At 42.5% G+C, this 25,303-nt stretch overlaps 1 protein-coding gene across 1 annotated transcript in view; it reads left to right on the top strand.

The window, feature by feature from the left end:
* ipo11 (importin 11) overlaps positions 1 to 25,303 on the top strand; it is a 228,248-nt gene that overhangs the window by 143,152 nt on the left and 59,793 nt on the right. Inside the window, exon 24 of the mRNA XM_084176960.1 lies at positions 20,326 to 20,421. Within this exon, the coding sequence (XP_084033086.1) occupies positions 20,326 to 20,421 (96 nt within the window). The remainder of the gene's footprint in view (positions 1 to 20,325; positions 20,422 to 25,303) is intronic.

Genomic DNA, 25,303 nt, shown 5'->3' with positions numbered 1-25,303 from the left:
AGAGTGAGTAGTGTGGGAGGAGAGCGAGAGAGAAAAGGAAACAAAGTAGTGGTCGGAGACATGGAGGGGAGTTGCAGTGAGATTAGTAGAAGAGCAGCATCTAGTAAAGATGAGGTCAAGCGTATTGCCTGCCTTGTGAGTAGGGGGGGACGGTGAGAAGGTGAGGTCAAAAGAGGAGAGAAGTGGAAAGAAGGAGGCAGAGAGAAATGAGTCAAATGAGGACATAGGGAGGTTGAAATCCCCCAAAACTGTGAGGGGTGAGCCATCCTCAGGAAAGGAACTTATCAAGGCGTCAAGCTCATTGATGAACTCTCCAAGGGAACCTGGAGGGCGATAGATGACAAGGATATTAAGCTTAAATGGGCTAGTGACTGTGACAGCATGGAATTCAAATGAGGAGATAGACAGATGGGTTAGGGGAAAAATTGAGAATGTCCACTTGGGAGAGATGAGGATTCCTGTGCCACCACCCCTCTGACCAGATGCTCTCGGGGTATGCGAGAACACATGGTCAGATGAGGAGAGAGCAGTAGGAGTAGCAGTGTTTTCAGTGGTAATCCATGTTTCCGTCAGCGCCAGGAAGTCGAGGGACTGGAGATTAGCATAGGCTGGGATGAAGTCAGCTTTGTTGGCAGCAGAACGGCAGTTCCAGAGGCTGCCTGAGACCTGGAACTCCAGGTGTGGGGTGCGTGCAGGGACCACCAGGTTAGAGAGGCAGCAGCCACGCGGTGTGGGGCGTTTGTGTAGCCTGTGCGGAGAGGAGAGAACAGGGATAGGCAGAGGCATAGTTGACAGGCTGCAACAGATGGCTACAATAATGCAGAGGAGATCGGGATGAAATGAACTGAACATCAGGGAAAGGAGAGAGCAGGCCTCCCTCACCAAAAAAATAAATAAATATATAACTCTCCCACTTCCACCTCAGAAACTATAATTGTTTCACTGAACTACCCGAATAAAACTCTCCCAACTTCCACTTTAGAAATTAGAATTGTTGTAAGCTACAGCAGACTGTTATCAGTAGCTGTAATTAAGTACAGCAGCTACCAACCACCTAACGTTAATGCCTCGGATGAGGTTAGAAAAACAGCTGAATGGTAGCAGCTAGCTGGCTCAATCACAGGTACTCTCAAGCATGAAATAACATTGGAAACAGCTAACCACAGTTGCTAAAAGTTACCGGTAGCTACCCTCTAGCTAGCTAGCTTTGTTGGTCCAGGTAGTGGGTAAGCTAGCCTCGTGCTTCGCCTGGGCTCCGCCGAATAAAAATCCTTACCTACAATAATTACCTACAATAATAACCTACAATAACTACCGGAGTAAGCTACCTATAATACCAAACTACAATACCTACCTACAATCTAAATACATGGTTTAAGCTTAACTCAACACCATATAAGAAGCCAAGCTTACCTTTCATAACGCAGCAATGATTAAACGTTGGGTAGCTAGCACAAATATATTGTATTTAGCTACCACAGCCTGCTGGTAGTGTTGGCTAGCTAGCAATGGCTACTGTGTTGACTTTGTTTGAAAAACGGCGTCACTGTGAGCGAATGTAGCTGGCTAAAAGGATATTGTTTTTAGTTGCTACCGTTGCTAATAGCAACTCGCCAGCTAATCCAGGAGGTGAGTTAGCGAGCTAGCTTCGTGCTACATCCGGCACCGCCGAATACAAAAGTAACCCACAATAACTACACAACAGCTACCCGCAACAGCCCACGATGCCTACCTATACTACTTAATAATATACAGCCCACGATGCCTACCTATAGTACCTAACTACAATCTAAATACATAGTTTAAGCCTTACTCGACAAAGCCCAAGCTATGTATAAAGCCAAACTGGCAGACTGCAATCAGTAGCCGAAATTAGGTACAGCAGCTACCGACCACCTAACGTTAATGATAATGAGGTTAGAAAAAACAGCTGAAGGTGGCAGCTAGCTGGCTCAATTACAGGTACTCTTAAGCGTGAAATAACATTGGAAACAGCTAACCACCGTTGCTAAAAGTTACCGGTAGCTACCCTCTAGCTAGCTAGCTTTGTTGGTCCAGGTAGTGGGTAAGCTAGCCTCGTGCTTCGCCTGGGCTCCGCCGAATAAAATCCTTACCTACAATAATTACCTACAATAATAACCTACAATAACTACCGGAGTAAGCTACCTATGATACCAAACTACAAAACCTACCTACAAACTAAATACATGGTTTAAGCTTAACTCAACACCATAAACGAAGCCAAGCTTACCTCTCCTGCTAGAGAAAACACAACCTCTCCCGTCAGCAACCGACCTCTTACAGCCACCTGTTTGAATCCACTGCCATCTTGGACCTAGAGTGTGGAACCAGACAATGCTTGGATTCAGAAGAAGGCCCACATATTTCTGTCTTACCTCAGTTTGTTGCCTCAGTGGCCATTTGGCAATAGAGTGGGAGTGAAGAGAGACAAGGTAGCACCTGTCCAGTAAACATTTTTTATTGAGTGTGTGGATAGTTCTAGATTAAAAATGTTTTAAAATGTATGAAGCACAGTACTATTCTGTGAAAAGCTTCTCTCTCTCCCTCCCCTCCTTTTTCACACACTCCCTCCATTCCCCATATGTCCTTCATCAAGCACTATAACAAGCCATTACACTGAGTCTACAAAACACTGCTCTTTCCATGACATATGGACAATGTGAATCCAGGTGAAAGCTATGATCCGTTATTGATGTCACTTGTTAAATCCATTTCAATCAGTGTAGATGATTAAAGAAGGATTCTTAAGCCTTGACAATTATGACATGGATTGTGTATGTGTGCCATTCAGAGGGTGAATGGGCAAGACAAAATATTTAAGTGCCTTTGAACAGGGTATGGTAGTTGGTGCCAGGCGCACCGGTTTGTGTCAAGAACTGTAATGCTGCTGGGTTTTTCACACTCAACAGTTTTCCTGTGTGTATCAAGAATGGTCCACCACCCAAAGGACTTCCAGCCAACTTGACACAACTGTGGAAATGCATTGGAGTCAGCATGGGCCAGCATCCCTGTGGAAAGCTTTCGACACCTTGTAGAGTCCATGCCCCGACGAATTGAGGCTGTTCTGAGGGCAAAAGGGGGTGCAACTAAATATTAGAAAGGTGTTCCTAATGTTTTGTAAACTCTGTATATTTACGTAGAAGAGCTGGGATGTCTGAGTGGGATATGCAAAAAACTCTTCCAATTCACACATGCATATTAATACACACTTATAAATGTGTGAAATAAGACAAATATAAGCACCTACCAAATTATTATTACACATACACACACCAGTGGAGGCTCCTCAGAGGAGGATGGGGAGGACCATCCTCCGTGAATATAAAAAATAGTGAAACATAATGAATATATTCACGTCTCCAAATTATTTATAAAAACACACTGTTTTTACAATGGTCTACAGTACCCTCAACAGCATTCTCAACAGCACTCTGTAGGGTACACCATGGTGTATCCGGAGAAAAGCTAGTTTCCATCCTCCTCTGGGTACATTGACTTCAATAAAAACCATGGTTCTCAGCCCTTTCCATAGACTTACACATTAATTGACAACTTCCAGAGGACATCCTCCAACCTATCAGAGCTCTTGCAGCATGAACTGACAATTTGTCCACCCAATCAAAGGATCAGAGAATGAGTCTAGTACTGAAAGCATAAGCTAAAGCTAGCTAGCACTGCAGTGCATAAAATGTGGTGAGTAGTTGACTCAGATAAAGGCAATAGAGCAGAGCTAGCTATATTTGTTTTTTGTTTTTTTACTTTCACTTACTTAGCTTTCGAATGCAGCTAGCTAGTTTAGCCTACTCAAACACCCAGCTTAAACAGAGAGGGATGCTATGTTAGCTAGCTGGCTATGGCTATCCAACAATGGAACTTTTCAAATCAAGTTAAGCTTTTGGTTTTATTAATTTGCCACTGGGCCTGCATGTGTAACTGCTAAACTGCTTGCATGCTCACTGCATGATTGTAGTGGGTTTACTAATGCATTAGTTCTAGTAGCTATGTTGACTATGACGTTAGCTAATATGGTGACAACGATGTAGGCTGTGTGTAGCGGTTAGCAGTTATGATAATAAGGTTTTTGCCAGGTCACAGACAGCAGATGTGTTGGACACTGAAGTCCACAAGCGAAGGGAAAAGGTGTGAGGAGGAGAGTGCGTAGATGTTAGAAGGAATTAACGAGCAAAGTGATCATGCTGTTTGTATGTGGCTGCTATGAAAGTGAACTGTGTTTGTGTGTGACCAGGGGTGTATTCAATCCGGCGATTTATGTTGAATAAAGTTTCTTAAACGGAAGCAAATGAAATGAAACGGGGATAAACATACCTAAATTGGTCCAATAGAAACTCTCTTTTGCAACTGTTGGACTAATGATTACACCCTAGATCAGCTCGCTGCAGGCAAGAGTGTGCAAGGCGTTATTGATCTTTCTCTTGACCTGTGCACCTACGTGGTAAACTTTAATTCATAGGCTAGGTTTTAGCAACCTCATGATGGGAATAGGATAAATGAGTATCATGTAGTAACCTAAACCTATCGATGTTACATTAAGCTGAGTGAATGGAATATGAGTGACAGTCATCCAATATGCTGTCATAGAAATAAGGCCCATAAAAAAAAAATATCGTTCTCCCTCATCTTAAACAGCACTGGCCGCCACAGTCACACACCCACACACCATTTCGGAGGGAGGGTAGGGTAGCTACAGGAAGTGACTCTTAGTGACTCTAATTAACTTGTTACTCCTCCAGTGCGGTTGTCGCTAGCAACAGAGCAAAGAGGTGACGCCTCTCGCTGCTAATTGACACACAAATTGATAAACAGAGACGCTGCTGTGTTTTTCTCAGTAAATGAGGGGAACTGAGGCAACAGATTGAGGTCAGAGACATATTTATAAATATGTCTAAATACAGTGGGGGAAAAAAGTATTTAGTCAGCCACCAATTGTGCAAGTTCTCCCACTTAAAAAGATGAGAGAGGCCTGTAATTTTCTTCATAGGTGCACGTCAACTATGACAGACAAATTGAGAGAGAGAAAATCACATTGTAGGATTTTTTATGAATTTATTTGCAAATTATGGTGGAAAATAAGTATTTGGTCACCTACAAACAAGCAAGATTTCTGGATCTCACAGACCTGTAACTTCTTCTTTAAGAGGCTCCTCTGTCCTCCACTCGTTACCTGTATTAATGGCACCTGTTTGAACTTGTTATCAGTATAAAAGACACCTGTCCACAACCTCAAACAGTCACACTCCAAACTCCACTATGGCCAAGACCAAAGAGCTGTCAAAGGACACCAGAAACAAAATTGTAGACCTGCACCAGGCTGGGAAGACTGAATCTGCAATAGGTAAGCAGCTTGGTTTGAAGAAATCAACTGTGGGAGCAATTATTAGGAAATGGAAGACATACAAGACCACTGATAATCTCCCTCGATCTGGGGCTCCACGCAAGATCTCACCCCGTGGGGTCAAAATGATCACAAGAACGGTGAGCAAAAATCCCAGAACCACACGGGGGGACCTAGTGAATGACCTGCAGAGAGCTGGGACCAAAGTAACAAAGCCTACCATCAGTAACACACTACGCCGCCATGAACTCAAATCCTGCAGTGCGAGACGTGTCCCCCTGCTTAAGCCAGTACATGTCCAGGCCCGTCTGAAGTTTGCTAAAGTGCATTTGGATGATCCAGAAGAGGATTGGGAGAATGTCATATGGTCAGATGAAACCAAAATAGAACTTTTTGGTAAAAACTCAACTCGTCGTGTTTGGAGGACAAAGAATGCTGAGTTGCATCCAAAGAACACCATACCTACTGTGAAGCATGGGGGTGGAAACATCATGCTTTGGGGCTGTTTTTCTGCAAAGGGACCAGGATGACTGATCCGTGTAAAGGAAAGAATGAATGGGGCCATGTATCGTGAGATTTTGAGTGAAAACCTCCTTCCATCAGCAAGGGCATTGAAGATGAAACGTGGCTGGGTCTTTCAGCATGACAATGATCCCAAACACACCGCCCAGGCAACGAAGGAGTGGCTTCGTAAGAAGCATTTCAAGGTCCTGGAGTGGCCTAGCCAGTCTCCAGATCTCAACCCCATAGAAAATCTTTGGAGGGAGTTGAAAGTCCGTGTTGCCCAGCAACAGCCCCAAAACATCACTGCTCTAGAGGAGATCTGCATGGAGTGTGTGAGAACTTTGTGAAGACTTACAGAAAATGTTTGACCTGTGTCATTGCCAACAAAGGATATATAACAAAGTATTGAGAAACTTTTGTTATTGACCAAATACTTATTTTCCACCATAATTTGCAAATAAATTCATTAAAAATCCTACAATGTGATTTTCAGGATTTTTCTTCTCATTTTGTCTGTCATAGTTGATGTGTACCTATGATGAAAATTACAGGCCTCGCTCATCTTTTTAAGTGGGAGAACTTGCACAATTGGTGGCTGACTAAATACTTTTTTTCCCCACTGTATATGGCTCTGGTTTAATAAATAAAAAAATCTCATCCTGTGTAGTCGTTGTCGTTGGTGTTGCCTCTAGATCATTCTATAGGTTAGCTAGTTGATGCTGTCGTGCTGTTAGCTTTCTACTGACGTCACATCTATGGAGCACTGAGTTGAGGTGCAGCCTGTCTGTATTGTACCAAAAGTTGCACATTCAGTGACTTGTTGGTGAAGTCATCACCTGTAGATTGTTTAAAAGATCAGTTTGTTGACTGTAGTCTCGATAATAGCATTTACTGTGGTCTTGGTAATAGCTTTAATTTGATGTTACTCCTAAATAGTTGATAGATGAGATGTCATTTAGAGATCAGTAAGGGTCGATAAACATATGATTCTAGATTTTTATCCATATTGGAATATAATGTGTAGAAATACTCTACTTTCTTCTTAGTGAAGGGACATCCATTTTGCCTCTATCTTCCACTTTCCATGGGTTTGGAGTTGAATATTGTGTGTATTAATGTATGTTTAATAATGTTTCCCATTTCTATGCATTTTAGTAATAGCTTTGACCTTTACCAATATACAGGAGCCTATAATTTATTTTGAGGTCTTGCCTCCAAAGTGCTGCATACATACACACATGCAATTAGTTTCCTTGGAAAAGCTCTTAGCCGCTCAACCTACATTGTCATTTATTACCTTTAAAAAAAAAAAAAATCAGCTTGCTAACTGTCATTTCTCTCTGACTAACTTCAAACGCAAAAAGGGAACTTTAAAAGACTGATGGCATGGAATATCTTTTCTTGATGATTTTGATATGCCTCCCTCGTATGTCTGGCATGTTATACATTTTACATTTTAGTCATTTAGCAGACGCTCTTATCCAGAGCGACTTACAGTTAGTGAGTGCATACATATTTATTTATTTTTCATACTGGCCCCCCGTGGGTCTCCCGGTCGCGGCCGGCTACGACAGAGCCTGGATTCGAACCAGGATCTCTAGTGGCACAGCTAGCACTGCGATGCAGTGCCTTAGACCACTGCGCCACTCGGGAGGTCGTTCTTGTTTTGTTCTGACAACATGAAAAAACAATGTTATTGTTAGAAAAGTTAAGCCCCCCTTGGAAAGACTGGGAAAGTGCATTAGTACACTGGCCATGCAGGATCCATATGGGAATTCCATTACCTGGTTGGGTGTGAATTTGTGTTGTGTTTGTATAATCTCTCGTGGAAAGATTCTGCGTGTAAACCGAAATAATCTGTCTGGACTGAATTAGTGATGGGGAAAAAATCTATAGTTACGTATCTCAATATTATTTTTGATGATATTATATTGATACGATATTGATTTCATCTTTTTTCTAGGTAGCATTAGCTAGCGCTAGTCATCTGTATCTGTCTTGTATTTTTAATCCTATAGCTTGTTCTCCATTATCTTTTAAAATAGTGAGCCAACATGTTTTCAGCACTTATTTCCATGACTGATCAAAACTAATTTTCTCATGCTCTCGTCTCTCTTCAGCAGACATACACCGATTGTACAAAACATTAGGAACACCTTTCTTACTATTGAGTTGCACCACCCTTTTGCCTTAATAACAGCCTCAATTCGTCGGGGCATGGACTCTACAAGGTGTCAAGCGTTCCACAGGGATGCTGGCCCATATTGACTCCAATGCTTCCCAGCTGTGTCAAGTTGGCTGGATGTCTTGGGTGGTGGACCATTCTTGATACACACAGGAAACTGTTGAGTGTGAAAAACCAGCAGCGCTGCAGTTCTTAACACTCAAACCGGTGCACCTGGCACCTACTACCATACCCCGTTCAAAGGCACTTCAATCTTGTCTTGCCCATTCACCCTCTGAATGGCACACATACACAATCCATGTCTCAATTGTCTCAAGGCTTAAAAATCCTTCTTTAACCTGTCTCCTCCCCTTCATCTACACCAGGGTTCTTCAATTCCGGTCCTGGAGGGCTGAAACACCTCTGTTTTTCCTCCTCTCCTTTTAATCAGGGGCTAATTCAGACCTGGGACACCAGGTGAGTGCAATTAACTACCAGGTAGAAATAAAAAACAGAAGTGTTTCGGCCCTCCAGGACCGGAATTGAAGAACCCTGATCTACACTGATTGAAGTGGAGGGATCATAGCTTTCACCTGGATTCAACTGGTCAGTATGTCATGGAAAGCGCAAGTGTTCATAATGGGCCCAACACTTTACATGTTGCGTTTATATTTTTGTTCAGTGTATATGTATGTATATACACTGAACAAAAATATAAACGCAACATATAAAGTCTTGGTCCCATGTTTCATGAGCTGAAATAAAAATTCCCAGAAATGTTCCATACACACAAAAAGCTTATTTCTCTAAACTGTTTACATCCCTGTGAGTGAGCATTTCTCCTTTGCCAAGATAATCCATTCACCTGACAGGTGTGGCATATCAAGAAGCTGATTAACCTCTTCTGGATAGGACCCTTCATCTCAATTTCAGCGTAAAATGACATACTCAAATCTATCTGCCTGTAGCTCAGGACCTGAAGCAAGGATATGCATATTCTTGATGCTATTTGAAAGGCAACACTTTGAAGTTTGTGGAGATGTGAATTAATGTAGGAGAATATAACACAATAGATCTGGTAAAAGATAAAACAAACAAAAAAACATGTGTTTTCTATTTTTGTTGCATCATCTTTGAAATGCAATAAAAGGCCATACATTGAGATGGGAAGCTGGGGATAATTTAGATGTCGTCCACAACAGGGCAACAGTGTGTGTGCAAAGTGTCAGACTGATACATTCAAGAATGAGAGAGCTACAGAATATTTAGTATGATGTCTTCCAGGTGTCCCTCACGAGTTTGCCCAAATCTACCCAAGTGGCCCAATTGGTCAATTGCTAAAGTACATCACTATAGAGAACATCAAATGCTATGTTAATAAAAATGTAAGTTTACATACACCCAGGAATGTCATACATGATGGATCATTAGCTTCCCTACATAAAAGGTACTAACAGGAGACGCGACTAGAACGCTGATCCAATGCCTCCCAACACAGAAGTGAACTATTTAAGATAAGAGCCAAATTAGCAGCCAACATTGATCTAATGTCATAAGTGCACACACCACAAACCGCACACAAAGTGAGGAAAAAAACTATTTACACACTATTTACAATTAGAGTATTTAGAACACCCACAGTCCTCTACACAAGATTGTGCTGCTGATGCCAAGTCCCATAGCAGTCTCTTTCTGCTGTGAAGCAGAGGGTAACAGCACAAGTAGTGCAGCTGATGGGCGATTTATTGTGGCACAGAGTACAATGACGCCTCCCTGCTGTGCTCTTTTGGCCCTGAGGCGCATTCAGGTCTGCAGTTATTTATTTTAGCAGGTGAACACCACTGTTGGCAGGAGTAGAGGGGACAGAAGGTGCTGTTGTGGACTTTGTGCCGTAGTCAGCAAGCTCATGGATGAGCAGCTCTCTGAAGGATAGCTGTGTCATGGGGGTCCACAACTCTTAGCCATTTCCTTCTGGAGGATGAATGCATTCACCACAGCAATGTCGATGAAGTAATAGAACAATGTCTTGTACCATTTCATTGTCTTGTGGAGAACATTGTAGTAGCCTATCAGCGCGTCTGACAGGTCCACACCTCCCATGCTCTTGTTGGAATCCTTTACAGCAGCTGGAATGGGGACATTTTTCTTGGTCCATGCCCCATTAGCGTCCTTCACACGCCTGCTGACGTGATCGCCACTGTACGATTTGTGGATACTGGAGCACATGACCACCTCTGGTATCCATCCACTTTACAAAGAGCAGCTCATCTTTATGAATCCATTGCATGGTTACTCCTATCAGCCCTGTTAGGCATGTCGTTTACTTTTATTTTTGGAAAACCCACTCTGTTGGGATGAATGGTGCCACAAGACCATACATCCAGCTTCCTTGGGTCTGTAAACAGGGTAGGGCTTGTGTAAAAATTGTCCACAATACAGTTTGTAGCCCGTCCCCAGCAGTGGAAAATCCAATAATTCCATAACGGAATCATAACTAAGTCCCTTACCGGTGGCTAAGATGGATTTCCCCTCGTAAACAAAAAAATTCCAAGTGTAGGCACACACAGAATCGGCCAAAACAAACAGTTTTTAACCGCATTTTGTTGGCTTGTTACACATATATTGTTTGAGGCCAATTCTAGCTTTTGAGGCTACCATCCTCTCATCTATGGAAAGGTTCTGGGCGCGTGGAAAATGGGTCTTGCCGGCCTCAACAATGCTGGAGTAGAGAGGTTTGATTTTGCAGAGCCTATCAAAGCTTGCTGTGCCTCTTCTTATTGTCGTTGTTAGCTTGTGGGTCACTGATATGAGGCGCTCGCGAGCTAGTCAGAAACCTGTTAAAGACATGACAGTGGTGAGGAAAGGCAGTTGATAGTCTTGAGCTTCTCCAGTAGTCCTTCAGATTTTTCAACTTCACAAGCCCCATATAAATGACCAGTGAGATGTAATAGTATAGGTCTTGGATGGAAATGGGTTTCCATGCCTCTTTCTTGCCTGCTTGCTTCTTAGCCCCATACTTGTTGGTGTTACACCAGTGAACCAAGAACTGACAAGGAAAACAACATCTGGAAAAGATGAAGGGGTCAGTACTTTCCTGTCATGTCTAGCTGAGGTCCTGGCTGCCTTTTAGGTCGAAATGTTGGTGGAAGTGGCTCCACATCATCCTCTAGCACAGTGTGCCAACGGTACTCTCCCTCGGTGGTAGTTGCCGCTGGTGCACTGGCTCTCCTCCGCTTCTGGGCTGGCCTCTTCACACCTCTAGATGGTCGGGTGGGGGTGGGTGTGGAGCCAGGGACAGCAGCAGGGATCAGACTGCATGAACCAGTTCCTACGTTTCAATGAGAGGGGGATGGAGGACTTGAATGTGGTCTCTTTGGAGTTAGCTCCCAGAGGTCATCTGAGTCAGTCTCTTCTACTTTTGAGGATTTAAAAAAATTAAGTTAGTTTACTATTACTTATTTTATTTAAAATTTATTTTAGCAGGGGGTGAGCCCTGCATCAATACTTTTACGGATGATACCTGCATCAATACATCAAATACACAACACATACAGTGGGGGAAAAAAGTATTTAGTCAGCCACCAATTGTGCAAGTTCTCCCACTTAAAAAGATGAGAGGCCTGTAATTTTCATCATAGGTACACGTCAACTATGACAGACAAAATGAGAAAATCCAGAAAATCACATTGTAGGATTTTTTATGCATTTATTTGCAAATTATGGTGGAAAATAAGTATTTGGTCAATAACAAAAGTTTCTCAATACTTTGTTATATACCCTTTGTTGGCAATAACACAGGTCAAACGTTTTCTGTAAGTCTTCAAGGTTTTCACACACTGTTGCTGGTATTTTGGCCCATTCCTCCATGAAGATCTCCTCTAGAGCAGTGATGTTTTGGGGCTGTCGCTGGGCAACACGGACTTTCAACTCCCTCCAAAGATGTTCTATGGGGTTGAGATCTGGAGACTGGCTAGGCCACTCCAGGACCTTGAAATGCTTCTTACGAAGCCACTCCTTCGTTGCCCGGGCGGTGTGTTTGGGATCATTGTCATGCTGAAAGACCCTGCCACGTTTCATCTTCAATGCCCTTGCTGATGGAAGGAGGTTTTCACTCAAAATCTCACGATACATGGCCCCACTCATTCTTTCCTTTACACGGATCAGTCGTCCTGGTCCCTTTGCAGAAAAACAGCCCCAAAGCATGATGGTTCCACCCCCATGCTTCACAGTAGGTATGGTGTTCTTTGGATGCAACTCAGCATTCTTTGTCCTCCAAACACGACGAGTTGAGTTTTTACCAAAAAGTTATATTTTGGTTTCATCTGACCATATAACATTCTCCCAATCCTCTTCTGGATCATCCAAATGCACTCTAGCAAACTTCAGACGGGCCTGGACATGTACTGGCTTAAGCAGGGGGACACGTCTGGCACTGCAGGATTTGAGTCCCTGGCGGCGTAGTGTGTTACTGATGGTAGGCTTTGTTACTTTGGTCCCAGCTCTCTGCAGGTCATTCACTAGGTCCCCCCGTGTGGTTCTGGGATTTTTGCTCACCGTTCTTGTGATCATTTTGACCCCACAGGGTGAGATCTTGCGTGGAGCCCCAGATCGAGGGAGATTATCAGTGGTCTTGTATGTCTTCCATTTCCTAATAATTGCTCCCACAGTTGATTTCTTCAAACCAAGCTGCTTACCTATTGCAGATTCAGTCTTCCCAGCCTGGTGCAGGTCTACAATTTTGTTTCTGGTGTCCTTTGACAGCTCTTTGGTCTTGGCCATAGTGGAGTTTGGAGTGTGACTGTTTGAGGTTGTGGACAGGTGTCTTTTATACTGATAACAAGTTCAAACAGGTGCCATTAATACAGGTAACGAGTGGAGGACAGAGGAGCCTCTTAATGAAGAAGTTACAGGTCTGTGAGAGCCAGAAATCTTGCTTGTTTGTAGGTGACCAAATACTTATTTTCCACCATAATTTGCAAATAGATTCATAAAAAATCCTACAATGTGAATTTCTGGATTTTTCCCCCCTCAATTTGTCTGTCATAGTTGACGTGTACCTATGATGAAAATTACAGGCCTCTCACATCTTTTTAAGTGGGAGAACTTGCACAATTGGTGGCTGACTAAATACTTTTTCCCCCCACTGTATCTATAAACATATACACTACCAGTCAAAAGTTTGGACACACCTACTCATTCAAGGGTTTTTCTTTATTTTTCACTATTTTTTACATTGTAAAATAATAGTAAAGACATCAAAACTATGAAATAACACATGGAATCATGTAGTAACCAAAAAAGTGTTAAACAAATCTATATAGATTTGAGATTCTTCTAATACATTTTACATTTTAGTCATTTAGCAGAAGCTCTTATCCAGAGCGACTTACAGTTAGAGTGCATACATTTTTCATACTTGATGACAGCTTTGCACACTCTTGGCATTCTCTCAACCAGCTTCATGAGGTAGTCACCTGGAATGCATTTCAGTTAACAGGTGTGCCTTGTTAATTTGTGGAATGTATTTCCATCTTAATGCGTTTGAGCCAATCAGTTGTGTTGTGACAAGGTAGGGGTGTTATACAGAAGATAGCCCTATTTGGTAAAATACCAAGTCCATATTATGGCAAGAACAGCTCAAATAAGCAAAGAGAAACAACAGTCCATCATTACTTTAAGACATGAAGGTCAGTCAATATGCAACATTTCAAGAACTTTGAAATTTTTTAAGTGCAGTCGCAAAAACCATCAAGCGCTGTGATGAAACTGGCTCTCATGAGGACCACCACAGGAATTGAAGACCCAGAGTTACCTCTGCTGCAGAGGATAAGTTCATTAGAGTTACCAGCCTCAGAAATTGCAGCCCAAATAAATGCTTCACAGAGTTCAAGTAACAGACACATCTTGACAGCAACTGTTCAGAGGGAACCGTGTGAATCAGGCCTTCATGGTCGAATTGCTGCAAAGAAACCACTACTAAAGGACACCAATAATAAGAAGAGATCTGCTTGGGCCAAGAAACACGAGCAATGGACATTAGACCGGTGGAAATGTGTCCTTTGGTCTGGAGTCCAAATTTGAAATGTTTGGTTTAAACCACTGTGTCTTTGTGAGACGCAGTGTGGGTGAACGGACAATCTCCGCATGTGTAGTTCCCACCGTAAAGCATGGAGGAGGAGGTGTTATGGTGTGGGGGTGCTTTGCTGTTGACACTGTCTGTGATTTATTTAGAATTCAAGCAACACTTAACCAGCATGGCTACCACAGCATTCTGCAGCGATACGCCATCCCATCTGGTTTGGGCTTAATGGGACTATAATTTGTTTTTCAACAGGACAATGACGCAACACACCTCCAGGCTGTGTAAGGGTTATTTTACCAAGGAGAGTGATGGAGTGCTGCATCAGATGACCTGACCTCAACCCAATTGAGATGGTTTGGGATGAGTCGGATGGCAGAGTGAAGGGAAAGCAGCCAACAAGTGCTCAGCATATGTGGGAACTCCTTCAAGACTGTTGGAAAAGTATTCCAGGTGAAGCTGGTTGAGAATGCCAAGAGTGTGCAAAGCTTTCATCAAGGCAAAGGGTGGCTATTTGAAGAATCTCAAATATAAAATATATTTTGATTTGTTTAACACTTTTTTGGTTAATACATGATTCCATATGTGTTATTTCATCGTTTTGATGTCTTCACTATTATTCTACAATGTAAAAAATTGTACAAATAAAGAAAACCCTTGAATGAGTAGGTGTGTCCAAACTTTTGACTGGTACTGTGTATTATATAGAGTATGGGGAACACAATCACTAATGAAATACCAGTCAAAAATTTGGACACACCTACTCATTCAAGGGTTTTTATAAATGTTTTACTATTTTCTACATTGTAGAATAATAGTGAAGACATCAAAGCTATGAAATAACACATGGAATCATGTATTAACCAAAAAGGTGTTAAACAAATCAAAATAGATTTTTAGAACTCTAGAGCTCTGTCAGAATGACCATCGGATTCTTGGTCACCTCCCTGACAAAGGCTTTTCTCCCCCGATTGCTCAGTTTGGCTGGGCGCCCAGCTCTAGGACGAGTCTTGGTGGTCCCAAACTTCTTCCATTCAAGAATGATGGAAGCCACTGTGTTCTTGGAGACCTTCAATGCTGCAGACATTTTTTGGTACCCTTCTCCAGGTCTGTGCCTCGACACAATCCTGTCTCAGAGCTCTACGGATAATTCCTTCAACCTCATGGCTTGGTTTTGCTCTTACATACACTTGTCAACTTTGGGACCTTTCCAAATCATGTCCAATCAATATAATTTACCACAGGTGGACTCCAATCAAGTTGTAGAAACATCTCAAGGATGATCAATGGCAACAGGATGCACCTGACCTCAATTTCGAGTCTCATAGCAAAGGGTCTGAATACTTATGTAAATAAGGTTTTTCTGTTTTTTGTTTTTTACAAATTAGCAACACTTTTTTTCACTTTGTCATTATGGGGTATTGTGTGTAGATTGCTGAGGATTTGTATATATTTAATCAATTTTAGAATAAGGCTGTAACGTAACAATGTGGAAAAAGTCAAGGGGTCTGAATACTTTCCGAAGGCACTGGGGTTTTTCGGCATGCAAATGACTTGAAGATCAATCACTATCAATTTAATGACATGCTTAGTTCGCTACTGGAGAAGACACAGTTGGCTATGTTTGGATGTTTATTTATGCATAGCGACAGTCAGATCTTGGGGCTTTAGCATCTTAAAGTTCAGTGGCATTACTGCACATCTGGCTCCCTAATCTTTTGTTTTGAGGACAGAAGCAGAACAACAGAGTGAAGAAGACTCAGCTCAGAGAACGTTTTCACCCTCCCAGTCCCCAATAGCCTCGGTTTTATTCATTAGTGCACACCGTAGCAGAACGTTTTGCAATGGAAAACAAAAACAAGCGTTTCTTATTGGACAAATTCAGGTAGGCCCTTCCCTGTTTTGGCCCGTTTGCCATGGTGGAACCACCCTGATGGTGTGAAAGCTCCCATTCGGCTTCACCTGGAACAGAACAGTGAGCTAGCAATCAGGATGGTTTCTCCTCCCATCCACTGTTGATTGCATCACCAGTCATCAGCTGTTATGGTCACTTTTAACGTTGATATTTCTCGGCGTCACACTCTATGTATACATACAATAACCGGGCCCTACACAACAGCAGATTATTTTAGTGCTGACAGGGCTTGACATTCACTTTTTTAGCCACTTACCCTTTGGACAGGTAGGACTGCTTTTCTCAAGCCACTTGTCCCCCCCTCAAAAAAAATTGTATGATGCAAGGAACCACTTTACAAAAAATGCATTATTATATGTTTTACCATAGAGAATCAGATTAACATGTTGTCTACACTCTGCCCATTGACTCCTTTGCATATTCAAGCCTGTCTCAATATACAAAACTGCCCCTTTAAGGCTCTCCAGGAGGGATGGTTGGTCACCCTTTGTAGCCTATAAAATATTGCAACATTACAATTCCAACCAAATACTGTTTGTCTTTATAAAATAATTCCCTCCAGGGCTCGAAATTAAGGGTGTCCTGTCGTGCCTTGGACAATAAAACAATATTCAAAAATAGGTTCTGGGACAGATCCAACATTCATACAACCAATGCACAATTCAAAATGTAAAAAAGCAACAAGGCTGATGCAACAGATCAGACTGTTTAACTTAAAATGTCGATAAGCTTTTAGTTCTTCATATTATAAGTGCAATAATGCAGTCTACAGCGACGGTTCCAAAAGGGAATTACCGGGAAAACACCATTCTCAAAAGTGCACAGCATGCATGAGCGGTTTCATGTGACAGAGACGAAAATATCTGTTAGAAACTAAGAAAGAGGGGAGATCTAAAGATGTATCAACTAGCATGAGTAATTTGTATGACTAGGATTATGCCTTTGGCTGCTGGACAATGCAATTATGTTGATTTTGAAAACCAATAGAAAATGCTGGTTTCAATGGCATGTAAAGTGTTTATACAATTATTTCCTTAACATTTCTATGGTCGTATTTTGGGCTAGGTTACTTTGAAACGAGGTAAGACATGCTTCATAAAATGACATAAAAAGTCCAGGTTTTAAACAATTAAATATATGGTTAAATAGTTTCAGAATGCTGACCGCCTCAGCTCAGATTCAAGGTGGGTGATGTGCTGTGCACAACAGGCACTGTCCTTCACTCTCCGGTGACCATTTGATCTGAACTAACCGTGCCTCGAGTATGTGTACAGAATCAAGCCTTTAGACGTTAATTATCCTTCATTATATTTATCAAATATGACTGGCGTTTAGCCTATATTTATGTAATTAAAGTCTCATTAAAGTTTGGCTACATTTTCTGGTGCCTCATGTCAGCATCGGTTTGGACTTGAGGTTGCTGCCAATATGCATATAACCTACAATTCTGATCTGAGTAATTGTATGATATTGTGATTTACTGTTTTTCTTTTTTTTACTTGTCCATTCTGACAACTGAAATTGATATTCTTCTTGTCAGACTTTTTTTGAGTTGTCCCAGACAAGAGGACAAGAGTTAATGTTGAGCCCTGGCTGAAATGTTCCATAAAGTTATTTTGTATCATCTTCTGAGATTTAGTCATTGGCCATGGTGTCAAACGTTTGAAGTTGAAAGATCAAACGAAGTGAAATGTTGTAAACTATTAGAGGGAGAGGCTATCGGTATATAAAATTCTAAGAAGATGTTAAACTGTGGAGAGGTCAGGGGTTATGTCCTGATTATGTGTCTTTGATCATGGTGCTGTGGGCAGAAGGATGAGGAGAGGAGTCTTTAGATCTGATGCCCTGCTATTCATGTCCATAACACACACACACACACACACACACACACACACACACACACACACAACCACACACACACAAAACAAGCACATACTTACACACATACACTCACTCACATCATTTCTCCACTATCCTATGTTAGAATGCTATTCATTGACTACAGTTCAGCGTTCAACACCATAGTGCCCTCAAAGCTCATCACTAAGCTAAGGACCCTGTGACTAAACACCTCCCTCTGCAACTGGATACTGGTTCTTCCTGACGGACACTTTTTTTATTTTCTTAAATCTGCATTGTTGGTTAAGGGCTTGTAAGTAAGCATTTCACTGTAAGGTCTACCTACACCTGTTGTATTCGGCGCAAGTGGCAAATAACATTTGATTTGATCTAGGGCTGGGAATTGCCAGGGACCTCACAATACAATATTATCACGATACTTGGATGCCGATTCGATGTGTATTGTGATTTTCACTGTTCTATGTATTACCATTCGATACACCGATTTTATTGCGATTTGATGTTCCAAACATATTGCTCACTACAGTGCCTTCAGAAAGTATTCGTACCCCTTATTCCACATTTTGTTGTTTTACAGCCTGAATTGAAAATGAATTAAATTGATGTTTTTTCTCACCCATCTACACACAAATGTATTGAAAATGAAATACAGATATCTCATTTAGTTAAGTTTTCACACCCCTGAGTCAATACCCCTGAGTCAATACAGGTTAGAATCACTTTTGACAGCGGTAATAGTTGTGATTCTTTACTGGGTAAGAGTGGTACGTAATGTGTTGTACTGGATTTGCCCCAAACTTAACACTTTATATTCAGGATAAAAAGGTAATTGCTTTGCCAACATCTTTGCTGTTTTACTTTAGTGCTTTGTTGCAAACAGGATGCATGTTCTGGAATATTTTCATTCTGTACAGGCTTCCTTTTCACTCTGTCAATTAGGTAGTATTGTGGAGTAAATACAATGTTTATCCATCCTCAGATTTCTCCTATCACAGCCATTCAGTTCTGTAACTGTTTTAAAATCACCATTGGCCTCATGGTGAAATCCCTGAGCGGTTTCCTTCCTCTCCGGCAACTGAGTTAGGAAGGATGCCTGTATTTGTAGTGACTGGGTAATATTGCTACACCATCCAAAGTGTAATTAATAACTTCAGCATGCTCAAAAGGATATTCAATGTCTGCTTATTGTTTTTACCCATCTACCAATAGGTGCCCTTCTTTGGGAGTCATTGGTAAACCTCCCTGGTCTTTGTGGTTGAATCTGTGTTTGAAATTCACTGCTCGACTGAGGGGACCTTACAGATCATTGTATGTGTGGGGTACAGAGATGATGTAGTCATTCAAAAATCATGTTAAACACTATTATTGCACACAGTGAGTCCATGCAACTTATTTTGTGACATAAGCACATTTTTACTCAACCTATTTAGGCTTACCATGACAAAGGGGTTGAATACTTGACTCAAGATCTTTCTGCTTTTCATTTTTTATTCATTTGTAAACATTTATAAAACATAATTGTATTGTGTGTAGGCCAGTGACACAAAATCTCAATTTAATCAATTTTCAATTCAGGCTGAAAAAGTAAAGGCGGTGTGAATACTTTCTGAAGGCACTGTATATGTCTGCTGCAGAGAGACGAGAGCATGAAAAAATGTGTTTTGATCAGTCATGGAAATGAAAGTGCTGAAAACGTGTTGGGTCACTATTTAAACATATGTTTGTACACAACAAGGTCATGTACACAACATGTGTGAATGTGTTGCTTGTGCATTCTCTGGAAGGGATGAGGTAAACGAACTGGGCCGAGTTGTTTGGTCCAGGCACTGCTGGCGTTAGCTGTACAAGCTGCCAATCGACAGCTGACCTCCAATGGAGGATCATACATGAGGAACCTAGAGGGTTGTCCATTTTGTTCTGATTCTGAGTCGTTAATTCATCTCTTCATACAGTGTCCGGGACTGGTAGGGATGTTGACTGCTAACCAGCTGGTTTTCGACCTTGGCGTAGGTGTTCTCTTCCAGGCTGTTCATTCTAGGACTGAAGTACATTTTCAGGCACAGGACCTGGTAATAGAGGTTTTCACAGGTCCAAAAAGTCGGACCCGTTCCAAAATGGACCTGGGGCTTTCCCACCCAGACCCGATATGCATATTTATTTATTTTTAATATACAGTCCCGTTCCGAACGGACCCGAGGACAACTAGACCCGTTCTGTATAGACCTTGTCAGAGCCACACCCGGTCTGATCCGAGTGAGGGAAGCAGCAGAAAAGTCCATTTTTTAAAGTTACTTTATTAAATTGAGCTGATAAAGCATGAGAGGAGGGAGAGAGGGAGGTGCTGTTCTAGTAGGACAACGAGAGCTCAACCAACCAAGCAGACTGGCGTTATTGTAGACTAATAGCTGTCTCTTTCTCTCTCTCTGTAGGTGGTAGAGGTAGCTCTAAAGGTTAGCCCCGTGTTAGGAGCCCACATGTTCCAGCCCCTGCTGCCTTCTGTCTTCAGAGGGACCGTGGATGGAGAGGTGAGCTACCTGTTAATGCTTTGTACCTGTTCTGGAGCTGGGCTTTGGTGCAACCAGGTGTAGCTAAATTCCCATAGCTTTCCTTAAATTCACAGGTTTTCCAGTAATCCTTGTTGGAGGATTCCGGATTTCCTGCTTATTCCCTGCTAATTCCAGGAATCTTCCAACCAGGTTTTCTGGCGATTTGGAGAAAGTTACCGGTCTGTCTGTCTCTGTCTTGCTCTTTTTCTCTCTCCATTTGTCTTTTATGAGAGCTCAGCTTTAACTGACATGGCACCCTGCCAGAACTTTCCATAGGAAACTTTTAGTTTCACTCACTCACTCACTCACTCACTCACTCAGTCTCTATCACTCACTCACTGTCTCTATCACTCACTCACTCACTCACTCATTCATTCACTCACTCTGGGTTCTCTTTATGTCCTTCCCTGACTATAAGGACTGAATTGAATGACAGTAGAAGCCATTTAGCCTCTATAGGTCACTGTAAACTGAGTGTACAAAACATTAGTGGGGGAAAAAAGTATTTAGTCAGCCACCAATTGTGCAAGTTCTCCCACTTAAAAAGATGAGATAGGCCTGTAATTTTCATCATAGGTACACGTCAACTATGACAGACAAATTGAGCATTTTTTTCTCCAGAAAATCACATTGTTGGATTTTTAATGAATTTATTTGCAAATTATGGTGGAAAATAAGTATTTGGTCACCTACAAACAAGCAAGATTTCTGGCTCTCACAGACCTGTAACTTCTTCTTTAAGAGGCTCCTCTGTCCTCCACTCGTTACCTGTATTAATGGCACCTGTTTGAACTTGTTATCAGTATAAAAGACACCTGTCCACAACCTCAAACAGTCACACTCCAAACTCCACTATGGCCAAGACCAAAGAGCTGTCAAAGGACACCAGAAACAAAATTATAGACCTGCACCAGGCTGGGAAGACTGAATCTGCAATAGGTAAGCAGCTTGGTTTGAAGAAATCAACTGTGGGAGCAATTATTAGGAAATGGAAGACATACAAGACCACTGATAATCTCCCTCGATCTGGGGCTCCACGCAAGATCTCACCCCGTGGGGTCAAAATGAACACAAGAACGGTGAGCAAAAATCCCAGAACCACACGGGGGGACCTAGTGAATGACCTGCAGAGAGCTGGGACCAAAGTAACAAAGCCTACCATCAGTAACACACTACGCTGCCAGGGACTCAAATCCTGCAGTGCAAGACGTGTCCCCCTGCTTAAGCCAGTACATGTCCAGGCCCGTCTGAAGTTTGCTAGAGTGCATTTGGATGATTCAGAAGAGGATTGGAAGAATGTCATATGGTCAGATGAAACCAAAATAGAACTTTTTGGTAAAAACTCAACTCGTCGTGTTTGGAGGACAAAGAATGCTGAGTTGCATCCAAAGAACACCATACCTACTGTGAAGCATGGGTGTGGAAACATCATGCTTTGGGGCTGTTTTTCTGCAAAGGGACCAGGACGACTGATCCGTGTAAAGGAATTATTATAAAGGAAAGAATGAATGGGGCCATGTATCGTGAGAATTTGAGTGAAAACCTCCTTCCATCAGCAAGAGCATTGAAGTTGAAACGTGGCTGGGTCTTTCAGCATGACAATGATCCCAAACACACCGCCCGGGCAACGAAGGAGTGGCTTCGTAAGAAGCATTTCAAGGTCCTGGAATGGCCTAGCCAGTCTCCAGATCTCAACCCCATAGAAAATCTTTGGAGGGAGTTGAAAGTCCGTGTTGCCCAGCGACAGCCCCAAAACATCACTGCTCTAGAGGAGATCTGCATGAAGGAATGGGCCAAAATACCAGCAACAGTGTGTGAAAACCTTGTGAAGACTTACAGAAAACGTTTGACCTGTGTCATTGCCAACAAAGGGTATATAACAAAGTATTGAGAAACTTTTGTTATTGACCAAATACTTATTTTCCACCATAATTTGCAAATAAATTCATTAAAAATCCTACAATGTGATTTTCTGGATTTTTTTTTCTCATTTTGTCTGTCATAGTTGACGTGTACCTATGATGAAAATTACAGGCCTCTCTTATCTTTTTAAGTGGGAGAACTTGCACAATTGGTGGCTGACTAAATACTTTTTTCCCCCACTGTATGCTCTTTCCATGACAGACTGATCAGGTGAATTCAGGTGAAAGCTATAATCCCTCTTTGATGTCACTTGTTAAATCCACTTCAATCAGTGTAGATGAAGGGGAGGAGACATGCTAAAGAAGGATTTTTAAGCCTTGAGACATGGATTGTGTATGAATGTGTGCCATTCAGAGGCTGAATGGGCAAGACAAAAGATTTAAGTGCATTTGAACAGGGTATGGTAGTAGGTGCCAGGTCGCTCCGGTTTATATCAAGGACGGCAACGCTACTGGGTTTTTCACGCGCAACAGTTTCCCGTGTGTATCAAGAATGGTCCGCCTCCCAAAGGACATCCAGCCAACTTGACACAACTACACTGCTCAAAAAAATTAAGGGAACACTAAAATAAAACATCCTAGATCTGAATGAATGAAATAATCTTATTAAATACTTTTTTCTTTACATAGTTGAATGTGCTGACAACAAAATCACACAAAAATGATCAATGGAAATCAAATGTATCAACCCATGGAGGTCTGGATTTGGAGTCACCCTCAAAATTAAAGTGGAAAACCACACTACAGGCTGATCCAACTTTGATGTAATGTCCTTACAACAAGTCAAAATGAGGCTCAGTAGAGTGTGTGTGGCCGCCACGTGCCTGTATGACCTCCCTACAACGCCTGGGCATGCTCCTGATGAGGTGGCGGATGGTCTCCTGAGGGATCTCCTCCCAGACCTGGACTAAGGCATCCGCCAACTCCTGGACAGTCTGTGGTGCAATGTTGCGTTGGTGGATGGAGCGAGACATGATGTCCCAGATGTGCTCAATTGGATTCAGGTCTGAGGAACGGGCGGGCCAGTCCATAGCATTTCATTTATTTCATTTACGTCATTTAGCAGACGCTCTTATCCAGAGCGACTTACAGGAGCAATTAGGGTTAAGTGCCTTGCTTAAGGGCACATCAACAGATTTTTCACCTAGTCGGCTCGGGGATTAGAACCAGCGACCTTTCGGTTACTGGCACAACGCTCTTACCCACTAAGCTACCTGCCGCCCTGTGGAACTGCTGACACACTCCAGCCACATGAGGTCTAGCATTGTCTTGCATTAGGTGGAACCCAGGGCCAACCGCACCAGCATATGGTCTCACAAGGGGTCTGAGGATCTCATCTCGGTACCTAATGGCAGTCAGGCTACCTCTGGCGAGCACATGGAGGGCTGTGCGGCCCCCCAAAGAAATGCCACCCCACACCATGACTGACCCACCGCCAAACCGGTCATGCTGGAGGATGTTGCAGGCAGCAGAACGTTCTCCACGGCGTCTCCAGACTCTCACGTCTGTCACATGTGCTCAGTGTGAACCTGCTTTCATCTGTGAAGAGCACAGGGCGCCAGAGGCGAATTTGCCAATCTTGGTGTTCTCTGGCAAATGCCAAACGTCCTGCACGGTGTTGGGCTGTAAGCACAACCCCCACCTATGGACGTCGGGCCCTCATACTACCCTCATGGAGTCTGTTTCTGACCGTTTGAGCAGACACATGCACATTTGTGGCCTGCTGGAGGTCATTTTGCAGGGCTCTGGCAGTGCTCCTCCTTGCACAAAGGTGGAGGTAGCAGTCCTGCTGCTGGGTTGTTGCCCTCCTACGGCCTCCTCCACGTCTCCTGATGTACTGGCCTGTCTCCTGGTAGCGCCTCCATGCTCTGGACACTACGCTGACAGACACAGCAAACCTTCTTGCCACAGCTCGCATTGATGTGCCATCCTGGATGAGCTGCACTACCTGAGCCACTTGTGTGGGTTGTAGACTCCGTCTCATGCTACCACTAGAGTGAAAGCACCGCCAGCATTCAAAAGTGACCAAAACATCAGCCAGGAAGCATAGGAACTGAGAAGTGGTCTGTGGTCACCACCTGCAAAACCAGTCCTTTATTGGGGGATGTCTTGCTAATTGCCTATAATTTCCACCTGTTGTCTATTCCATTTGCACAACAGCATGTGAAATGTATTGTCAATCAGTGTTGCTTCCTAAGTGGACAGTTTAATTTCACAGAAGTGTGATTGACTTGGAGTTACATTGTGTTGTTTAAGTGTTCCCTTAATTCTTTTGAGCAGTGTATGTAAGCGTTGACGTCAATATGTGCCAGCATCCCTGTGGAACGTTTTCGACACCTTGTAGAGTCCATGCCCCGACTAATTGAGGCTGTTCTGAGGGCAAAAGGAGGGTGCAACTCAATATTAGGAAGGTGTTCTTAATGTTTTGTACACTCAGTGTATGTTATTTTTTGGTTTAAAATAAAAAAATCAATTTCGGTCAGGTTTTTTCTTTGAGCTCAATGCAGTGTCTCTAGAGATAAATCAGATCAAGCCCGAACTGTGCGATGTAGTAGGGAGTTGTGGTTTCCATCAGACAACATTCTACATAGTTTAGCGCAGAAAACGTAACTACAATGACCATAATCCATTGCGCGCCTTGTCCAGTCTTTATGTGGCAGACACTGAGAGGGAGAGAAGAACGCGTGATCGAGAGGGATAGAGATCAGAGGTTTCTCTACCTGAAAATACATGATCTAAGCGATTGATAGTTGATATTCAGCAGTCATAAAAGTATGTCTTATTTACTTTGAAGAACTACTAAAATAGTGATTTTGTCAGACAGCATAGGCAGCAGCTCTATAGAAATGAGATGATGACTTGGAATTAAATAATAGTCATCAAATTAAACAAAAGTGATTTACACAACAACTGAAATATTTTAAGTAAAGTAATATGAA

This window comes from Coregonus lavaretus (genome assembly GCF_964263955.1).
Source record: "Coregonus lavaretus genome assembly, chromosome: 14".
NCBI lineage: Eukaryota > Metazoa > Chordata > Actinopteri > Salmoniformes > Salmonidae > Coregonus > Coregonus lavaretus.
The sequence above is the reverse complement of the archived record's forward strand: the minus strand, read 5'-3'. Positions and strand labels throughout refer to the sequence as shown.